Genomic DNA, 21,194 nt, shown 5'->3' with positions numbered 1-21,194 from the left:
CAAACATTTGTCCTAGAGCGCATTCCGAAAACCACGTGGCAGAATGAAACTATCATATTTCCGATCTAGAGGGAAAAAGTGGAGGACGAAATGTGTCGAGTAGTGGGTTTTTGCAGCGCCGCCGCAGTCGTGTACCGAATGAAGAAAGTAAAATATGACAGCAGCCGCTACGTTAAGCCATGTTATTATTTACGTCAGCTGAAAAGCGACAATCCTGCATACAAACCACAAACCACGGAGTAGAAAGAAGGAGTCCGATCTCCGCCGCTTTCCAATCCCCACATTATTTCCGGCCGTGCCGCGGCGCTCGAGGGCTCAGGGAGGGCAGAAACCGAAACCACACGCTTTGGCAGTGCATTCTTTGACGCGTGTTTTCTCTGCAGTGGGCGATAGTGGGAAGTGTTCGACGCTGTTAGTATAATGGCTGTGTGCTTAGGCTTGCGTTTACTGGACTCTTTTGCGTAATAACTGCACATTATTTGCAAAAACGGTGCGTCTCTTCCATGCTCATTCTGCTGCGGGGGAAAGCCCACTTTACACTTGCCTTTGCTCGCCGTCATGTCGTTGTCTCTCACCTTGTCCTCTGTTTGACAGACGGACACGCATGCATTTCGAACGAGTATGTCAAGTGAGTATGATTTGACATTATAGCACTTCTGTAGCTGTTGTGTGCGTGATCATTGGTTTAATAGCCACTCAGGGATGACCACATCTCTCATATACTTTGAGACAGAGTGATATAGGCACAAGCTGGGTTATTATTATTTACACAGTGGTACATGGCGATTGAAATCAAGGTTATTAAGATGAAATATGTACAAGAGCAAACCTGAACGCAGCTTCTAAGTGCCGCATGATATAAAGCACAGGGTAATCCGATAGGAGCTACTGTGCCGCGACTGCTTGCTCAACAGTTTTGTTTTCTTCGCCTTTTCACTGTGTACACGGTTCTCCACCTTGCAGGCGATGTGCATCCGCATTACAATATAATAATGCACTACCGACTTTGTTAAGCCCGTGGCGTGTACGTCACAGCCCACTGAAGGTATACAGGTGCATCACATACGTCTTCGGTGATCGAAAACAGGATTCTCTCGTGCATCGGTTGACTGAGTCTGTTCATTATGATTCTCTCAAGGTGGTCAATTAATGAAAGCAGTTCTTTCGACGGAAATTTTAGCCCTCCCCTGCTTTTTAGCGTTATAAAGCTGTACCTGCTATGAACGTGAGTGTCTGTTATCAGCTTTTGACAACACTCCTGACATGAACAAAAGTTCAGGACCTTTTTGGCAACAAACCCAGCCGCATATGCAACTATGTCACCCCTTGATTGACTTATGACATAGTCATGGCCTGCTGTGTGGGCTGTCGGCAATGTCACTTCTACGTCAGGCATGTGTTGCATAAATGTATCAAGCATTTGTTGGACCTCGGTTGGACCATGTCGCTGGTCCTCGGCAGAGTTGAAATCCACCAAGCTCTTCAGGATTTCGCCACCAGTAACATTGCTGCCACGAGGAGGCTTCACAAGTGAATACGTGCTGAGTAGCCTGAACATCTGCACAAATAGTGATGAATCCGGGTGCTGATTTTGGCCACACGCGTTCCTCATCATGCCAAAAAAACGCTGAAACAGGAATTGCGATTGAGGGTGTGGTCTTTAAACCGATTATGTTAGGCTTACCTCCAGAGCATCCTGATTCAGGCGGGCAGTTAGCAAGTACTGAAATCCACATTCAGATGTCAAGTATTCGTGTAGCTTTAGTGTTGCCCGTAATGTAACCTTCAGTCCTTCTGATGTTTGTGTATAGTCATGAAGTCGAGGTCACGGTTGGGACAGGTGGTCTCCCACTGATCTATGTAAGCTACGAAGTTCTCAAGCACCTGCATAAATGAAAAAAACAAACGTGGTGAGGAGTGCTAGTACACAGAAAGGAGTCAAAACATAGGTCTATGCAGTATTTTAAATCAGCTTGATGTTACTTTGCTTTGTCCTGTTACGTCAAGCAGAATATAAAGCCTTGGATTTATAATACTATTTCACAATGCTGCTTTTTACACTTCTTGCTTGCAATTTTTCTGGTGCAGTTGTCAGCGCTTCTAATGGAGTTCTCGCATTCATGGTGTCCACCAGCTGGTTTACCTGGTCCACAAATGCAACAGATGCATGACAGTCTGCTAGACTGTTATGATGTGGCTGATAGTGCTGCATTGCTTTGGAGACACTGTCACTGAAGAACTACATGGAAAGTAAAAAAGGGAAATATAGTAGCTGAACGGTTGTTGTTCTGTGAACAAATGTACCAAACACACAAATTTGAAAATGCAATGGGTACTAGAGATGTGAGTGCTATCAACACTGTTTTAACTCTTACAGCCCTTGTACTCTTCATAGTGACAAACCACGTAGTGAACACAGAGGCAGAGGACAAGATAGAGTCCAACGTCCTGGTGACTTCTTCGCTCACCTGGAATGCCATGGCAACATTCATCTTTTGGTATGGTCGGGGATTGACATGATCGGGTGTCAGCTTAGGGCAAGCTTTTAAGGTGTGTGCTTTTGGCCGGTCCAACTCTACTATTGCGCTCCAATGCTTGATGTCCACAGGGCCATCTGGTGTCTGTGAAATTTAAATTAAACAATGAATAAGTATTAACTCTAATGATGTTGTAATTGCAAATTATGTACCCGGAACCTCTTCTTCTTTGTTAGGCTGTTCCTCAGACACTTTATCAGATGTGAACCAGAGCCGCCTTGCAAAGTCACTGGGATGAGTGCAGCTAACTGCACTGGTGTCAACTCCAAAGTGAGTCCACATGTTCCGATTCCATGATGCCCCGTCTGTTGTGACGACATCAACCAAAAGACCTGCCCTCTCCAGGAGTAACACACACTCAAGGACAAGTTTGTAAAGAACATTTCCAGGCACACTTCCCTTGCCAAGAAAGCATGCCAAGGCTTGCACCCACTTGCCTCGGAATGGCTGGAACATGAAGACAAGTGCATGATCTCCCTTTTTGTTCTTCTGATGGTCAGGTGTGTATTGACCCAAGTTGGTGAAGCCGTGAAGCTTAAGTGAGGACTTGTCTAGTGACACAGCCTCCGTCAACTTCATTTCATCAACCAGGAGTGCGCCTGAAATCGTAAATTTTCCTAACATTCAAGCGTGTTGCTTGGAAGTGCTGAATAAGGACCCTCTCCTATGGAAACAGGGACCGGTTGAGACAGTGAACGTATCATGAACGGAATGGCTTTCCTTTGTGTGTGTGCATGCCCACAGCGAGACTCTCGCCTATTCGGCCTTCAGCTTAACGACCCAGCTTAATAGTGTCATCTCCCATTATCCCTCATATGTAACGACAGATGAGACTATCATGGTGGGCATAAGACATACAACTTGTAATGACCTAATAGCATATGGTAAGCAGCATAACTCTTCTGCTAGACAGAGTAATTGGGAGGTCAGGAACTGGGAAGGTGCATGTGGACACTGCCTTATCACTTCAATGCAGTGGGTTACGAAAACAAAGGAATAACAATATAAAATGGAACATTTCGGTGCAGAGTTGTGCCCTTTTGTTCTGATATTATTTTCTTTTTGTAGACCATGGATCGAAGTGACAAAGGACATGACGCATGCATCCTGGTCTCTTTTAAGCACCATGGACATTCAATAAACCGTGACATGAAATCTATTCAGTTATCTCAAATAATGCACCATGACATACCATGCTTGTCCTCAGATGCCATAGCACTTGAGCGGATCTTTATGCACTCGAAGATGCTCTCCTGAAATCCGTATATTCCCTTCACCTTGCTAATGTATGTGTTGAGGGTATCAACGCAGGGCAGAGGGAGCAGGTCTCTGGATTGAAGGTGCTTGTACAGTGCCAGGCTTTTTATCCTCATCAAAAGGCACTCGTATACCCATTCCATTGTGTAGCGGCGACCTTTTGGGCCCTTTCGTCTCGCGTTGCTGAAACACTGTCGAACGGCTTCTTTTTGTGAATCAGGGAGACCGTCGATAGCAGCTTCAATTCTTTCGTTTGGCAAGTTTGCACACTTTTGTTTCAAGCAGTTGACTTTTTGCTGCAGCTTAACCACCTAGCAATGCAAAACATAAGCCTTTGGAGTCGTATATTACTGCTATTATTAGGATTAGCCATCCAAGGTTTGAACTACAGACGAGGGTTAAACATGTAAACTATTTCTTATTTACCGTTTTTCGAAGACCTCTTTTCTGCCTGGTTAGATCCCTTCTGGTGAGTAACGCTGGTCGTCCTCGTCCTGGTTTGGTAGTACGCTTCTTTAGGCGACTTTTTTCTTTCTCTCTACGTGTGTCTTGTCGGCAACTCGAACACCTCGTAATCTTTGGACCCCTGGAAGTGCCTTCTGCTTCCACATAGTAGCCTAGGCAGTTTTCTGAAAATCTTTTTTGGAACAAGCCCATTTACCACACAACATTTCACTTTTACCGATCACGAATAACTGTTGTTACATTCAGCATGAGCGTTCCCTACCTGCTTGCTCCTTTTACTCCAGGACACAGGCAAGCCTCGTCCACGGTTTGAAGTGCAGAGGATACATCAGAACATGACAGCACCTTCCTGTCACTAACTGTAGGCATGTGAACAGGCTTTTGGTTCATGAAGACTAGTGGTTGCAGGGTTTCCTTTAGGGCCATATATTTTGTGACTGACAGTTCCTCATTCACGTAAACAAAGGCAATGAATTTGCCCTGCATGTCAACTGCAGTGGCCCATTGACTGTTTGGCTTTTCCATGCCAGTGGCTTTGCTCAAGATCTTCTCAAAAATGCTGTTGTCATCTTGGTTGCTTGCTTGATTCAAGCTATCATCATCGTGAGATGGTGCAGGCATATCACCTTCATAATGAGAGCAACTCGGTTGTGGCTCACTGCTTGCAGCACGTCGCTTTTCGGGCACGGGCCTGTCTGTTGGTGGTCTTCGTTTCCCCTCCCTTTGCTTTCTTTCGGAAGTGTTGGCGAAGAGACATGGTACAGCATCCTTCTTGAGCACAGGCTTGCTTCGTTCCAGTTTGTCTATGGTGCCATCCCTCAGTGTGGTGGTGTAATACCTCTCAATGTCATCCTCTCGAAAGTGAAGGATGCACACCTTGTCAGTTTTTAGCTCCTTGTCAAGCCTTGGAATTGCTGCCTTCCATTTGTTGAACAGCTCTTCATCCTAGGGAGCAGTAACATTACAGAAGGAGCACCATAAATACCATGGAATCATACATGGGCTTTGAGATTAGGCATGTCAGAGACCATGGCATTTCAAAAGAAAAGTAACTGAGTTGGGAAAACTCAGTTACCTTTGCTTTCTTCACTTAAAGCGGCAAAAAAATCCCCAGTGGTGAGTAAAACACAAAGACAATGACAATACGCGGGACGAGCACTGAGCTTCAGAAGCTGTGGGTATTCCCACATGGGTCAAAAGCAATACTTTCCAGCAACCTTCGTCACAGCTCAGAAAACATGTATAAGGAAGATTAATGAAGATAAGAAAGGCATATGTCCCTGCTTTTAGCTTTATCGGTGAATGTCACTCTCTATTCCTGGCCAGATATTCACTTGGTAAGGGCCACAAAAATAAGGCACACAAACCACCACTACGATATCGTGGGCATATATGTTTATTGATAACCGTTGCAACCCCAAAACAATGACCAAGGAAATGCTGCAAATCTCAGGAGTGAATGAATTCCTTTGCTAGTTCAGTTTATGTCTTTGTATTGAGTGTAATGAAATGGCAAACAAATAATAGTTTGTTTAGTCATTCACTTAATGGTATTTGATGGTTTTCCCCAACCGCAGCAGCTAGTGAGATCTCGTTCCTTTCTTTGTTGCAGATAGCCAAGATAAATAACATTCAGCTCCCATCACTCAAGAATTGAAGTCACTGATTCTTGCACAAGTAGCAGTAGTTGCGTGTTTTGCTTAGTTTGGTAAAGACTAATGAAATAAAACACGAAATAACAATATATACATTCGTACCCGTGTTATTACGTGCTTTCATTATTACCGTGTGACCTATTGCGCACTTTCATAATTACGATCGACTTGAGCGTATTACAGACTTCCTTCCGTTTTACATCACAAACCTTCCCCCATCTGAATACATTACTCGCTCTATCTGCATATTAAAATGCACTACAGCTTTCGCACTAATGGTCTTTGACTCATTAGACACACCATCACGTTCTCCCTACACATATGCATGAAGTATTCTATACTAGTTTCAGTATATTTTATGCCCTTGCTCCAACTTTCTCGTAGTGTGCACATGCATCCAGTGAGATATACAAATTACACTTTCAGTTTCTTACCTTGGGTACGCTGAAGAGCCTAGGATTCTTCTCTCCTTTCTCCTTGTTCCTCTTCTTCGCAAGGGAATTCCCCGTCTCGCATACTGGTACAAAGCAGTTCCTACTCATTTTCACGAGAAGTGCGGCACTATCTTTTTAAAGTACGATGTTGCGCATCATCTGCCAACAACTTTCAAAACTGCTATCAAACATTTAATCTGACAGCCATGCACATACGACATCAATGGTCCGTCAGACGAAACAAGAAAATGACTTTCAACTTTCAGGTAAGATCGAGGAACCAGTTGTGCGTGTGGAGCGCAAACCATAAAACTATAAACTCCGACTTAATCCATAACAAGGCCGAGACACCAACAGAACTCATGAGAACTCACTTTATTATAACTTTCGCTTGATATGGGTTCTCAAACATGCTTTCCAATCAGTTTTCGTTCTTTATTTGTCGCATCGCAATGTGTTTCTTCAGTCACCAAAACCGAACTAATTGCCACAATCACATTTGCGCATATCGCATGTTTCACACGATTAAGTTCATATACTTTGATATTTTTTTAAAAAGAAATCCCTGGTTGAGTGCTTCATGCGCGGGGCCCAATAAGGCGGTCGCCTCGCCCCCCCACCCCCCCAGCCCCTTATCGCCGGCCCTGTTTTGAGCCGAATGTCTGAAGCTTCCTTTGATGATGCAGTTGGTCTCAATATCATTTCGAAGTTTTTTACAGCTGATGTTTGGGCTGCTTAATTTTCTATAAGTTGTGCGTACGAAGAGATGCAATATGAAGTGGAAGTGCAATTTGTGCAGGGAAACTCTGGATGCTCAATCTACTTGATGCGACTCATATGCCTGCTCTGGTATATTATTTGTGCACGTCCATCTAAAGCAAGTCTCACAAGTGCAGCTCCATGAGAAGTGCAGTAGAAAATAAATTGTCCTGATTGTTCTACTCCCATCCCTGTACAGATAGACAGTTTACTGCAACAAAGTTAGTGCAAGATGGGCAACTTGAAGACAGAGGGGACAAGTTGAGGTCACTTCAGTCCTTTGCAAAGTGTAACATCAGGATGGGGAGAGTTGATGCCTTTGCTTAGAATTTGAAATTTTGTAAGACCCTGCACAGTATGCAATAAAATGGATCCTGTCTGCTGGGATGGAGTTATAATGTTGGAGTGTCTTGCTTGCTTTCCTTCACGTGTGGGAGGTCGAGGTAATCTAATAAATCTGGATAGCGTTAAACCTGTCATCAACTTTCCCACAAGAGGGTTTCCAAGTGTCAATTTGCCCATAGATCTGTTTTCTGTGAATACTCTGCCTGTTTTACAGTAAAGAACCTGTAGACCGTTTCTCAAGTTTGGGGGGATTCTGTTACAGAATTGTCATAACATTAGGGGGGATTATTCTGGCTCATACTGTCAACATTGACAACGCATTTGTTTGGCGACAAATAAATGTCTTCACACATTATGGTGTTGCGCAAGAGGCGGAGTGAAGAGTCAAATTCAAATTGCGTCGGCGTAGCTTTGGCTGACACCACGGTCTGTAACCACGGTCCGGATGGTTAGGCATTAATACTAATCTGCAGAAAAGCATGCACACACTGCTATCACTGGCTATACAAGCACGCTTCGCAACAGTATATTAACGTCATGGCAAGCAACCAGAGATTACCTCATTATTTGCTTTTAGATTCACAAGTACGACACAAATGCGGGCCCGCGGCTCTAACTTCAACTGTCTATAACCACTACGTCATCTCCAAATGGCTGTGGTTATCACTGGTAGCGTAACAGCGTGACCTCTATACCTTCAAGTGGGCAGTAATGTTACCGTTGCAGTAACTTTAAAGGAGTACAGAGGGCCATCCAAAAAAATTTCAGATTAAGACATCTGATGAAAGTATGTGTGTCATTGTATCGAATAGCGCGAAAGGTTTTGATGTGTGCAATTTGTTTCCCAGGAAAAAACTCACATAAACATAGCTCCGCGCGTTCACCCTTAACTCGCCACTCCAGCTATAACGAGGATGAGGAGGTATAATGCCACATCACCGATGACGGTATAAGGAGACTCGTTCTGGTTCGCCGGTCAGTGGGGGTCAGCGCCTTGTCCCTTTGCCGCCGTAAACCTGTTTTGCCAGTTCTCCCGGAGAATTGGGGATAGAAGGAGCGGCCGAAGCATTACCGAGCAAGGAGAAAGGCTTTATCAGAACCCCGAACAGCCGAGTAGCAGACGACAGCGGAGTAGCAGACAACATTTCTCTAGGCCAATCAGCGAGCGTTCTCCTTATAGCGTCAGCGTGAGGTTCCAGGCAGATCACAGTCCTCAGCGCCGACGCCATTGCCCAAGCACAATCTGAAGACCCTGAGATCGCCCACCTTTGTAACGGTCATTCAACAAGCCTCAAACTTCAGGATTTGCCCTTGCCTGGCTGCACGCGGCCCGTTCTGTGCGACACTACCAATGCTGAGCCTCGTCCAGTAATTCCCGCTACCTTGCGGAAGGCTGCTTTTGACTTCCTCCATGGCCTCGCACACCCTGGAGTCCGCGCCTCCACGGCGTTGATTCTTCAACGGTTTGTTTGGCCAGGAGCGCGCAAGGACATCCGTCGTTGGGTGCGCACTTGCATTCCTTGCCAGCTCAGCAAATGCCATAGGCACACCGTGTCTCCTCTCGCCACCTTTTTGCCTCCCAGCGCCAGGTTCAGCACGGTCCATCTTGACATTGTCGGGCCTCTACCCTCATCACAGGGCCACCGTTACCTATTGACCTGCGTCGACAGATATACGCGCTGGCCCGAAGCCTCTCCCATGAAGGACTCGACTGCCGAGACCGTTGCGTTCCTGTCCACCTGGATTTCGCGCTTCGGCGTCCCAGAGGAAGTGGTCACAGACAGGGGACCGCAGTTTGAGAGCCACCTCTTCGCAGCCTTCCTGCGCCTCCTCGGGACCGAGCGCATTCGCACTTCCGCCTACCACCCGGCATGCAACGGCCTGGTGGAACGTTTCCATCGTCACCTCAAACAAGCCATTATGGCCCACGGTGATCGTGCGAGCTGGTCGGATCACCTCCCGTCCATCCTATTGGGCATCCGCGCGGCAGTTAAAGTCTATCTTGGCTGCGCTCCCGCCGACGTCTTTGTACCTTCATCCGTCCCCTGCACGGATCAGCCTGCTTACCTCGCCCGCCTATGAGACGAGCTTTTGCTACGCTTCAGTTCACCACGACCCGAGCGGTAGCACCATCACCTCCCTTCGTCCCGTCGGAATTGGGTACAACGTCCCACGTTTTCCTCCGGACGGATCGTCTTCGTCGCGCACTCGAGCCTCCGTATTCTGAGCCTTACAAGGTTCTGCGCCGTTCCCCCAAGACTTCTGTCATCGATGTCCACGGCCAACATCAATCTGTCTCCATCGACAGGCTAAAGCCTGCATTCATTGACCACGCTCCTGCCGTTTCCTCCCTCTCCGGACAAGCCTTTCCAGCGGCTCCTACGCCCGTACAGGTGAAGCACGTCACCTGGGGTGACCACGTACCCCATGCGCCCTCTCATCTGAAGACATAACCGTCCCGTACCGTCAGCACACTGAGAGGAGGGGCAGCTGTGGTGACTGCCGACGACGAAGCCGGCCAGCTGGCGCCGCCCACGCATCGCGCCTCAGCGCGAGGCCGTGCAGAATAAATCATTCTTTCGTTTTTGGGCTCGCTGGCCGGACGTGTCTCTTTTATCTCTAGCTGGGATAGTTTCCCACAAACTTATAGGGTGTTTTCACGTGACATCAAACGAACGCGTTCGGCCATTATAGTGGTGGTCACTTTTTCGGTGCGCTGCCGACATTATCTAGCATTTGCTCGAAAACGAGGCCTTGGATGGTATTTTGAAACCCGGTCGCGTCCGTACCGTTCTTTTACCCCAAAGACACCTTATTGTTGTTTTCACATTTTCATTTATGAAAACTATGGTTGGCACATTAAAAAAATACTGCGCTTTGTAATCTTTCAGTGCCGCTAGCACGAAAAGTGACCACCAGTGGGAGGAGCTTACGAGCATGCCCAATGTGACGTAGCAAGGGGTGTGCGAATCCGAATATTTTAAGTCTAATCGAATATTGAATCGAATATGAGGGAAAAAATTCCGAATACCGAACCGATATCGAATATTCGTGCAAAATTTACAATATGTAACTTTCGCACTGTTTCCATTTTGTAGCCCATGGCCTTAGTGTAATTTTTCTGGCATTAACTGTCGCAAGAGAGACATGCAATTCTTCTGTTTAAAGCTCCTACTCTTTAATTTTACATCAGAGTGCTTCCTGCTTTTCAGGTGAGCCTACACTTACATGGAGTACTGGTGTGGTTACCTTCATTTCAAAATTTTATGTCAGGCAGTAGCATATGTTATACGGATGAAGGCTGTAAGTGTTTCAGACAACCACAGGCCACTTTTGAAACAAACGAATTGGCATCCTGCCTCAGCTTTGCCCCCCCCCATGAACACCCTTTAGTTTCTGTGCTCTCACCCCAGGAAGTTGCACTGCTGAAATTTTAGACATAAAGGACGTCTTTCTTGTTTGTGAGCTGTAGTCATTACTCAAGAGTCCCAACTTTTTAAAGGCAACCTCACAAACATCAAATTAAAGTCTCCCGTCGATACCGCTAAACTGTATGTGGGAGGGGTGCCATCCCTTCCACAGGCGATGTTTAGAAAACTAAACACCGTCCGGCCCGTGTTGGTTCTACAGGTTCTGCAGCGAGGACAATTTCGTAAAGCAGGCTTTACCTACACGTATTTCCTTTTCCGAATCATGTGCAACATCATCATCACCATGTACTCCGAGCTACACAAACAAACCTGACCTGAACAAACACGACATGCCACCAAATTTCATCTGGTACGTACATGTTCAAGAGGCCACGGGGAAGTGGACCCTCAGTGTACGGTAAGGGACATAATTTACGGGACACTATAGAGGTTCAACCACTATGCTAATGCAAGGGAGTACGGGAGCTAAAGACACCAGAGAAGGGGAGAATTGTGCTACAAGAGCGTTCTTACACAACTAGGACAATGCCACGGACAAAACTAAAGGCTGTGCACCACAACCTAGGGAAGGTAAGACGGAAGCTCTATGCAACAAAGCAGGTTGTTTGAAGAAAGGAGAAGCGGATACAAAGCTTACAGCATCTAATCAGAGAACCGAAGCAGAGAAAGCTCATCTCATGGAACACACAGAACAACGGCTCCAGTTTTGTGGAGAGCTGACGCGATGAAATCCTGAAAGAGTGAAAAAAAAAAAAAAAACTACAGTACGCTTCCGTCTGGGAATGACAGTTTCAGGAAGTTTGCAACAGCGCTGAATTTTTATTCTCCACAGGCATTAAAGTTTCTGTCAAGCAAGTTCCCTGCTGACACCAGCAACTGTAAGAAGTTGGTTACAGGTTGTTGACACGAACTTCAATACCTATTAAGTGATAAGTACAAAGATGCTTCAGAAGAACGATTGTGTTCTATGACGATGGCATTAGAAAAAAATGTGAATTTGACCAAAAATCAGGCATGCATATCAGATACATGAAGTTTGGGCGCTTGCGATCTCCACAAGTCTGTGACTACGTGCTACTTGCAACAGACTCTTTAGTACTGATGGCTGTTGGTGTGGCATCTCGCTGGAAACTTCCTATAGGCTATTTATTTATAACAATGGATGTTCCGAAGAAGTCCTGCGAAGTCCCACAGACGCTCTTGAAATCCTAGAAGGTTGTGGCTTGCATGCTGTTGCAGTTATCTGCAATGGGCTGTCATCGAATGTGATAATGGCAAAACTCTTTGGCTGTAGAGTTCACAAGCCACAAGCTATGGAGCTTCAAATGTAATTTCCTCACCCAAAATGAACAGAACAGATCTTTGTATTTGATGCGGCACATGCACGAAGCTATAGAGGAATCTTCTTGGCGACAAGGGAACATATTCTACAGCTGCGAATATGTGTAGGTGATAGCCTTTTTTTTCTTTCAGAATTTGATTGTAAATGGATTCGCATCCTTTGCAGGTAGTTGAATGGGACTACACTGTTAAGCTTCACACTCTCCAAGCTGAAGGAGGGCTCCGTGCTGCTATCAAACTTACCATAATCAGTACAAAAGCCAAATACTGAAAGTGCGTCTGGCAGCACAGACCTTCAGTGCGTCGTAATCGTTTTCTAAATGTTTGTCGTCCTCGACAAAGAGTCTAGCCGCGTGCACGGTTTCTTGAGCCAGGGGCGTGGAATGAAGCACGACGTCCGAAATACTCCTGTAAGCGTACAACTCGTTGGAGCTGACAAGCTTGTTAGCATGAACGGTGACTGTCGTAAACATGCCGCTCAACAGATGGTTTATTGGGAAAACGACATCTTTCTCACTGAAAAAATGGCTAAGAAGCAAGTGAGACAAGAAGTAAAAGTTGAGATTTCGTGTTCCCTAGTCTTAGGGTTTTCCATTATGCGACATCTTTCTCGTCCATTTATCCTTCATCATCGCGAATGATGTGCACAGTCAAGGACATGAAGCTGCCATAGAGATCTAAGCATGCCCTTTGCAAATTTTGTATAGTAAATTCTATCACAGTGTTATTACCGGATAAAAGAGTTGGTACAAAGTATCTTCCACTCTGTATTGAACAGAAGGGGGTTAGAAGGTCATTATGATCAGTGTGCAGGGCTGCTCAAAAGCTCGTTTTTCATACAGGCTATTTCTCGGGACATACGAGAGAAAGAGAGAGAGAGAGAAAGAAAAAAAGGAACCATTCACAACAATTGACATTCAACTACACAGGGCACAAATCAAGTGAGAGCCAAGCAGAGCGTTTATCAGCTATTTATTTCAAAACGTCGGTACTCTGATGCATCGATCAGACTCACATACTATTAAAAATAAAATGGATGTCAACGCAAGTCTAATCAAATGGCATTTCCCATTAAATAGCTCATTTCACATTGCTGCATGATACCATGCTTTCGCTTGCATAATACATTGTCGTAGCCATTTCTCGCTTACTTTTATCGTGGAGTAAAAGATACCTCGTATACAGTTGATTGATGGCCGGCACACAACTGAGATTTACTTATGTGCGAGATGACCCAACGCCATCGCTAGAGATGGAAAGAGAACACGACTAGGTTTGCATAAATAATGCATTGTCTACAATCAAACAAACAAAAATAATTATTTGGTAAAAGTCATTCGTAGCCAGAAGACCGAGTGAATGTGAATTAGTGGTCATCTGTGCGCCCTTCACGCGTTGTCCATCCTGGAATTCTTCCACCTAGAACAGAGAATATTACGCAAATCATCACCATAATATTGCCAGGGCTCACTTTAAAGGGGCCATAAACAGGTATACAAGGTGCACATTTCTCCGTATTATATTATTGCAACTTAGGCTGTGAAAGCTCCTTGTCATTACTAGCACTCAAACCCAAAAGGCACTTGCATGCGGATAAAATGTTCACCATACACTTTTGCTTTTTAGCTCCGCCGAGCACTCTAACTTTACATCATTTTGACATGGCGCTTTCCTCACCAATTACGATCAAGGGCTCCAAGTATGATTTTATTTCACTCGCGGAAATTGATGAGATGAATGTGAGTCTAATTATATTCAAAATCCAAACTGTTACCACCTCAAACTAGAAAAGAAATGCATTCGATTTAGAAATGATACATGCTCTACGTTTTCAGTGCAGTAGCACGCAGCGCACTGTAAGTGCGCTATGCTTTGCCTGCAGGGGTTTGCTTGAGTTTGTATGGATGTCTTTCGGTCTGTCTATCACCAGCCAGTTTCCATGTGTTGATGGACATCATATTGGGAGATGCGAAATATATATAATTTCACGGTGGTGTACATGGATGATGGTGCAGTGCTCTCCAGAACCTTTCATGAAGACTTGGATCCAGTGGTTTACCCAGAATTTCGTCCTAGGGGGAGGGGGGTGCAGGGGGTGTCTGGATAAATCACTGCTTGGATCACTTGTCAATCGTTCTTGCCAGGATGAAGCAAGCGGTGTTAACGATCAACCCTCGCAAGGCACACCATGCGTCACCCACCCAACTTCATGGTGGATGGGTGTACAATCAGTCCTAGTGATGCCAAGTTTCTGGTTCCAGTCATGTAAACCTGTGTTTGTGCGCATCCTTCCTTATTTATTTTCCCCCTAGTCTCAGGTTATCCTTATAAAGGATATCCGCCACCAGCTCGCTTGCTTTACTCTCTTTTTTATCGCTACCTTATAACTTGTGTTCATAGCATACTTCTGAACCCTTAGAATCCAGTTAGAATCCAGTAATTTCGCATTTTGGTAGGTGCACGTTACAGTCGGGGGGCGCGTTAATTTTGAGTAAATACGGTTCATCTGCTCTATCTGGCGTTTGATGGTACCCATCAAAAGTAAATTGAAATGTTCCATCAAATTAAAAAGTACCAATTTTTGGAGTCTACCTTCCATCTTCCATGTGCAAATAATACTAATACTACCATTAAGAGAAGGCAGTAATGTCTTTTATGACCAATGTTCCAGTATCTTAACTGTATCTTCAGGACTTTTTCAATTACTTACTACTCTGCTTTAATAACCTGCAGAGTTAAAAAAATCGGACGGCTACTGTATTGCATCTTAAGTGCGTTCTCTCTTCAGTATTTAGTGTGGTGTATATATTTCTATAGTATATTCTACGTGTCTGATCCTACCCTCAGTACTTAATTAGAACAGTATAACCTCGTTAAAATGTACCAGTGTAAGCCGTAGTTCCGCTTTAAAAGTACTCGAGCTAAGTCAGTGACAGGGGTGTCATTAAATCCAATGCACTGCATTCAATGACCAGTTAGCTGCAGTGGTTTTTCGCGTACGTGTCATTACGGCCTCCACTTTGGTGTGTACAGGTTAGAGAAACTGAGTAATGGTTTCAAGCATGTGGCCAATTATGACATTTTCCGTTTGGTGCCTTCAGCACAGCAGAGCATTCCTTCTTTCAAAGTGCAAGGTCAGGCGAGGTCAACGCAAGAACACCTTGAACGTCTTCCTCCCCCAATAATGCCTAGCCAATCAAGATGTGGCCTTCATAAACCAGGAAATGGATGACGCCAGGGAAAAGTGTGGCGGCACCAACATGTCACCAAGTGAAGATGGGGAAAGTGTGGAGTGCCGGCCAGTCAAAATAACTGATTTCTGCCAATCAGCATGAAAGGATTAGGACTGTGCAGATTTTTTAAACTGCATAGGGTAGAGTATCAGTCCTGGCGATGAAACTCCTCATTCACCATATTGAAAGAAAATTGCTGTTTTGTAAATTGCCTCTCAGGTGGTGTTTCCACCCATCAGCCGGCATGTGGGTATGGCGTATGTCCGATCTTTAGTTATGCCGTAGTACCAATTTGTACACACTTGTATCGCGTACACCACCGGTACACTTTAACGAGGTTCTGCTGTTTATGTACATATTCTAAATACTTTTTGTATTATCTTATCCATATCTTACGTAAGCTGCTAAACCAGAAGTTTCAATATTTCTTTACGGTACATACCTGCAGAGCGCAAGTGATTTAAGGAGGCCAACATGCGAATCATGAAGGTAGCAGGTACAGTAATTGTGTCTTTCGTCTCCTCGAGCATCACCTCATTGCGCTTGATCATCTGTGAAACAATAACATAAGGTATTATACATTTGGTGGAGCAGGTCTATCAAGGAATGACAGAAACACTGATCCCAACAACATCAGGATGATACTGTGGTTCCTTCTACTATTTTATTCAGAATGGTTCCACACAATTCTAGAAACCTCGCTCATATACCCTCTATAAACCAAACTAAAATAAACTCATGACCAGGAACCCCCAATTTCACTTACAAAAATACCCCAATTTTGTGCTAAAACATTGAAAATTATGCTTTTTTAAACATACTATTGCTCGCACGCCAACATAATTACGCCGTCCTGTGACAACTGTCTACGTGAATGGCAAGATCGACGTTTCTTACAATAAAAATTGCTTCCAATCTGGCTTCATGTATCCCAGTACTTACAACCCTCAAACACGCATCTTCTCATACTTTCGTAATTTGTATCGAAATGTAACTTCTCTATAATGTGTCAATCTCACTGGCGTATGTCACAACTCAGTCACTACACTGCCCTGTGGCAACTGTTTATGCAAATGGAAACATGGACATCTCTTACAATAAAATTTGCCTCCAATCTGGCTTCATGTATCCCAGTACTTAGACCCCTCAGTGACCCCTCACCCCTCAGTCTTCTCATGTTTTCGTCATTTGAATCCAAACATAACTTCTCTAAAATCCGACATTCTCACTGGCATATGTCACCACTCAGTGACATACGCTGCCCTGTGGCAGCCGTTTATGCAAATGGAAACATGGACATTTGATAGACTGAGCCACATCTTTGGAACTGAAACAACACCTTTAATGTGGCTATTACAAAACGAAAAAAGAAATAAATCAAAGAACGAGAACAAAACACATCAAACAACAACAACTTTGTTACAAGATGATGACTGAGGAGTTTCATCGCCAGGGGTGAGACTCTACCCCATTGCTGGTGGTGATGCGGGGAATTAAATAATGAGCCTCTTCACAATAAGGAGTGAGTTTGATGATAATGATGCATTGTATTACTGTCTGGTTGTTTTTCGTTTACTTGGTTCTGGAAACCTGTTTTATTGTATCTGTTCTCTTGGGTTGTATATATACTTGTGTCGGGCTTAGTTGTGTAACCTGAAGAAGTGCAGTCTCTTGAACGAAAGTTCTTGTTCAAATAAATCTTAGTTGCTCCTAACCGTTTTTCATGTTACGTAAGGACTTCAGTGAAGACTTCAATGATTGATACCTGGATATCAGCTGTTTTCTCAGTTTATAGCTCCACTTTTTTTAGCAGGACTGAACATAAAAGTTTCGGGGCATGGGGCAGCCACCCTCTAAATGAGAGAAAGATTTTGCAACATTGTCAACCATTGTTAATATTTAAATGGAATTATCATATAGATGTGACTGAGAGTACTTCTGCACCTGGATAAACTGTGCAGTAGACCTTTGTATTTTCTTTATATTTTCGGACAGAGCACTATATTTTGGGACCCAGACCGGTGATACATATATTGCAAGGAAGGTATAACGATTTATATGCTGTTAATTTACTTCGTTGCTCCAAAGCAAAATTTCCTTTTTCATGCCCAAAGTCATTGAGTAGCTTTAGAACATGTGTTTAATATGACTGTCCAGATCCACTTTACAATTGTTTCTAATAACTGAACCACTGTATGCAATAGGGGGATAAGCCTACTTATCCGCTTTTTAGTACTTTTGCTGCAATAACATCTCCATACCTCAATGCACCTGCCAAAGAAAATTTGGGACTGTATTGCTATTTCTCGACCCGCTACAGTAGGGTAGGAAATGGGACATGCATGTGTGTCAGTGGGACAGACTCTGGGATCAGCCTCCTTTTTCCACACACGCATATAATGGTGTAGCTTAAATTTTGCTACGGTGAGGACATATTCGACCTCCACTTGAGAAGCATGTTCTCCACATAGATTGAGAAGTTACCCGTCAAAAAGAACTCGTTACGAGTTAAGTTATGAGTAAGTTAAGTGAAAAATGTACTAAGTTAACAACAAAGTTCTTCAGACTGAATGGTAACTCGCAGCTACTGAGTTACTTAAAAAAAGAATGAGTTGCTTCCAAGTTACTTTGAACACAAAATAGCATTACGCATTTGCAGCAGTTGAGTTAGACCTTGAGTTGCCTGCGGAGGAGTGCAACACGCTTAGATCGTTTTCGTTCATATCCAACATTAGACCTCTCCCCGTTTGTAAACAAACGACGTCATAGTGTTCGACAGCTCCACAAATTTGGAAGAGCTGAACAGCGCTCGAAGCCAGAGGTGAACAAGGTCGCGCCCGAAAGCCACGGTCTTGAGGGGATGGCCCCTGGAAGGGACACATCCTTCGGTCCTACTTTTGTTTTAATGGGAGGCAGCAAACAAGTGCCCATTCATGGAACCCAGCCCTCTCCTTCCGACCTCAAGAATAGTAGTAGTTGTGATAAAGACGGGTTCCAGATCCGCCCAATTGAATTCGTTCTCGATATAATTGCTCCTGTATTAGCTTTTATTTTTAACGAAATAATTTATTCCGGTGTGTTCCCAAAGGACATGCAAATTGCAAAAGTGGTCGTTTTTCATAAAGGTGGGGACCCTAATGTTCCCAGTAACTATATAGGCCCATATCAATCTTTCCAGTATTTTCAAAGGGTTTAGAGAAATTCATCCATAGCCGTCTTTTAACAAAGAACTCCACGCTTTCCGATCCTCACTTTGGATTTAGAAAGCAACGCTCGGCAAAACTAGCTCTTCAAAGAAAAACTCATTACTCTCGGTCTGTTCATCTATTTCACCAAGGCTTTCGATTTACTGAATCACGGTGTTCTCTTCTTAAAGCCTGAACACTACGGTATCCACGGTGTTCCATTAAATTTAATACGCACTTATCTTCAGCATCGCAAACAGTTTGTTGGGGCAGTGTTCGGGAATACACAACATCACAACCGGTGTACCACAAGGGAGCATTCTTGGGCCACTGCTTTTCATTATCTATGTGAACAACATGTTTGCCTTATCGAACCACATTAAGATAGTAGCTTATGCTGATGACACCGCCCTATTCCTGCAAGGAAAGTGTCTCACAGATTTAACAACAAAGATGAACAACTTTCTTATCAACCTTCTACGTGTGGTCTACAAAAAATTATTTTATAATTAAACCCCTTCAAACCAAGGCTGTTGTTTTCCACCCACTGCATAAGGCTATTTCCTGGTCCGAATCTATTGTTATCAGTACAAGCACGATAGATTTTGTCAAGGAGGTGAAGTCACTTGGCATCTGGTTCACTGATACAATGTCGTGGGATAAACACGTCGGTTACATCACTAACAAAATATTGTGCGTGATCGGCATTTTAGGTCGACACAGAAACGTCCTTCCAACTAAAGCAAAAGTTATGACCTATAACGCACTGGTTTACCCTCACCTCACATACTGTCACCTAGTTTGGGGAACCACAACACAAACAAATCTTGAAAGGTTACTTTTGTGTGAGAAGAAGGTACTTCATCACATAGCAAACATTCCCTTTTTACATCCAACAGGATCCCTCTTCACGAAATTTAGCATAATCAGAATTATGGATCTCTATAAGTACCGTATGTCCATTACATATGTAACTTCAGTAAAGCAAAATAATCGCATCTTTCTAGCCCTAGCCAATTTAACCGTGAGATTAACCTCTTATTCACTACGCTACAATGAGCCCTACTTCACACCGTGTGAACGAACTAATTGTGGGTCACAGTTGGTTTCATATAATCTTCCACCACATATCAATTCCCATATCCAAAACAACATTAACATCAGCTGTCTTTCAATTCGCTCCATGAAGGCCATGTATGTTCACTAGGATAGTCATATTATTTCGTGTGTTCTCATAGCTTTTTTGTTTTATGCATCTTAATGCATAGTTTTCATTACCATTGTCTCACTCCGTAATTCGTCTGGTTTGCTATTTGTCACTGCTGTTCGCTTTGCATTGTCTGGTTTGCTATTTGTCATTGCTTTGTTGTATCTGTCGAGTGTACAAAAGGGACTCAGACCTCATCAAGCTGCAGTTTTTGCAGCTTTTTGTCTGTATCCCCTCACCAAGTGTCATTGGTGAAATAAATTATTATTATAATTATTTGTTTCGATTTCAGTCTGTCTACCAATGTCATGATGACGTTTCTCTGGTAGAGATCTATTCGAACGCTTTGCATCTTACTCCCTGTGGGCGTACAAAGGTTCAGCTTCATTTCAATGGCAGCGGTTCTTACTTCCTGAATAAAATACTGTAATTGATTGAATATCACGTTTTATGGCAAAAAAATGCCACGAAGGAACCGGAGAGAAACCAAGAAAATATGTGGACGGGAGTGAAAAGCGAATTAAAAGTAACTTGGAACTTAACTTACTTTGAGAAAGTTACCTGAAAAAGGAACGATGTCCTCTGAAAGTTACCACGGCACAAAAGTAACGAGTTAAGTTACAAGTTACCAAAAAAAAGGAACTTAGTTACAGTGCATAATGTAAAAACCCCCGAGACTAGGGAACACGAAGGGACAGACACAACATGAAGTCTCAATCATTACGTTAGAGTAACGAGTTACCTCAAACTCTGGTTCTTCATACATCACGTGACCGTGTCAGCAGTTCTACTGACTGTTGTAATCGGAAAAACATGTGTGCTAACGTAATAAGTCATATTATGCTGGACATCTTGGACATTATTTTCAAGACTGTGCTCCTTTAACAGCACGATATGCCCAATCCCTGCTGCTCTACTGCACAAAGGTGACTTTGCCCCAGCTGGCATCACCATCAAAGTCAGACTCGTGAAAAGTATTATTTCCATTTATTATTTTTATTTGATTATTATTTTTTCAGTTTATTTATTTATTTATTTTTTTGCATGAAAATCCTATGTGTGTGATGTTAGATGTGATGTTAGACTGGAGAAGAGGATATGACATGTTCCTGGATTTTGTTCAATTTCTACTATGTCACACACCTGAAAATGATGACAACAGGATATGCATGTAGAGCAGACACATACATATATGTTACACATTTTGCATTTGCATTATTTGAGAAAACCCAGCTTTAATTGCCTTACCAAATATTGACTCGAAATTTTCTCGGTTTGAGATTCTTCAACTTATCCCCTTATTCCGTACAAAAGTTCTACTTCACCAGAGTATTTATAAAGCTTG

At 43.7% G+C, this 21,194-nt stretch overlaps 1 protein-coding gene and 1 long non-coding RNA gene across 8 annotated transcripts in view; one reads left to right on the top strand and one right to left on the bottom strand.

The window, feature by feature from the left end:
• The first annotated feature begins 307 nt into the window (after positions 1–307).
• LOC135376499 (uncharacterized) lies at positions 308–7,499 on the top strand. Of its 5 annotated transcripts, none has more exons than XR_010417718.1 (4): positions 308–628; positions 2,089–2,343; positions 2,396–2,550; positions 2,714–7,499. It is a non-coding gene; the product is annotated as an uncharacterized LOC135376499 (long non-coding RNA). The 5 variants fall into 5 exon arrangements; XR_010417717.1 differs by having other exon boundaries at positions 2,089–2,550; positions 2,714–2,807; positions 2,883–7,499; XR_010417716.1 differs by having other exon boundaries at positions 2,089–2,550; positions 2,714–3,037; positions 5,872–7,499.
• A 5,680-nt stretch (positions 7,500–13,179) lies between these two features.
• The window catches only part of LOC135376500 (DDB1- and CUL4-associated factor 6-like), a 63,707-nt gene continuing 55,692 nt past the window's right edge, over positions 13,180–21,194 (bottom strand). For all 3 annotated transcript variants that reach the window (XM_064609008.1, XM_064609010.1, XM_064609009.1), the window contains exons 17-18: positions 15,900–16,008; positions 13,180–13,643 (exon numbers count right to left, since the gene is read on the bottom strand). In XM_064609008.1, coding sequence (XP_064465078.1) covers positions 13,591–13,643; positions 15,900–16,008 — 162 coding nt within the window. In that variant the 3' untranslated portion in view covers positions 13,180–13,590. The remainder of the gene's footprint in view (positions 13,644–15,899; positions 16,009–21,194) is intronic.

Source organism: Ornithodoros turicata, unplaced genomic scaffold (genome assembly GCF_037126465.1).
Source record: "Ornithodoros turicata isolate Travis unplaced genomic scaffold, ASM3712646v1 ctg00001137.1, whole genome shotgun sequence".
Classification (NCBI taxonomy): domain Eukaryota; kingdom Metazoa; phylum Arthropoda; class Arachnida; order Ixodida; family Argasidae; genus Ornithodoros; species Ornithodoros turicata.
The sequence above is the reverse complement of the archived record's forward strand: the minus strand, read 5'-3'. Positions and strand labels throughout refer to the sequence as shown.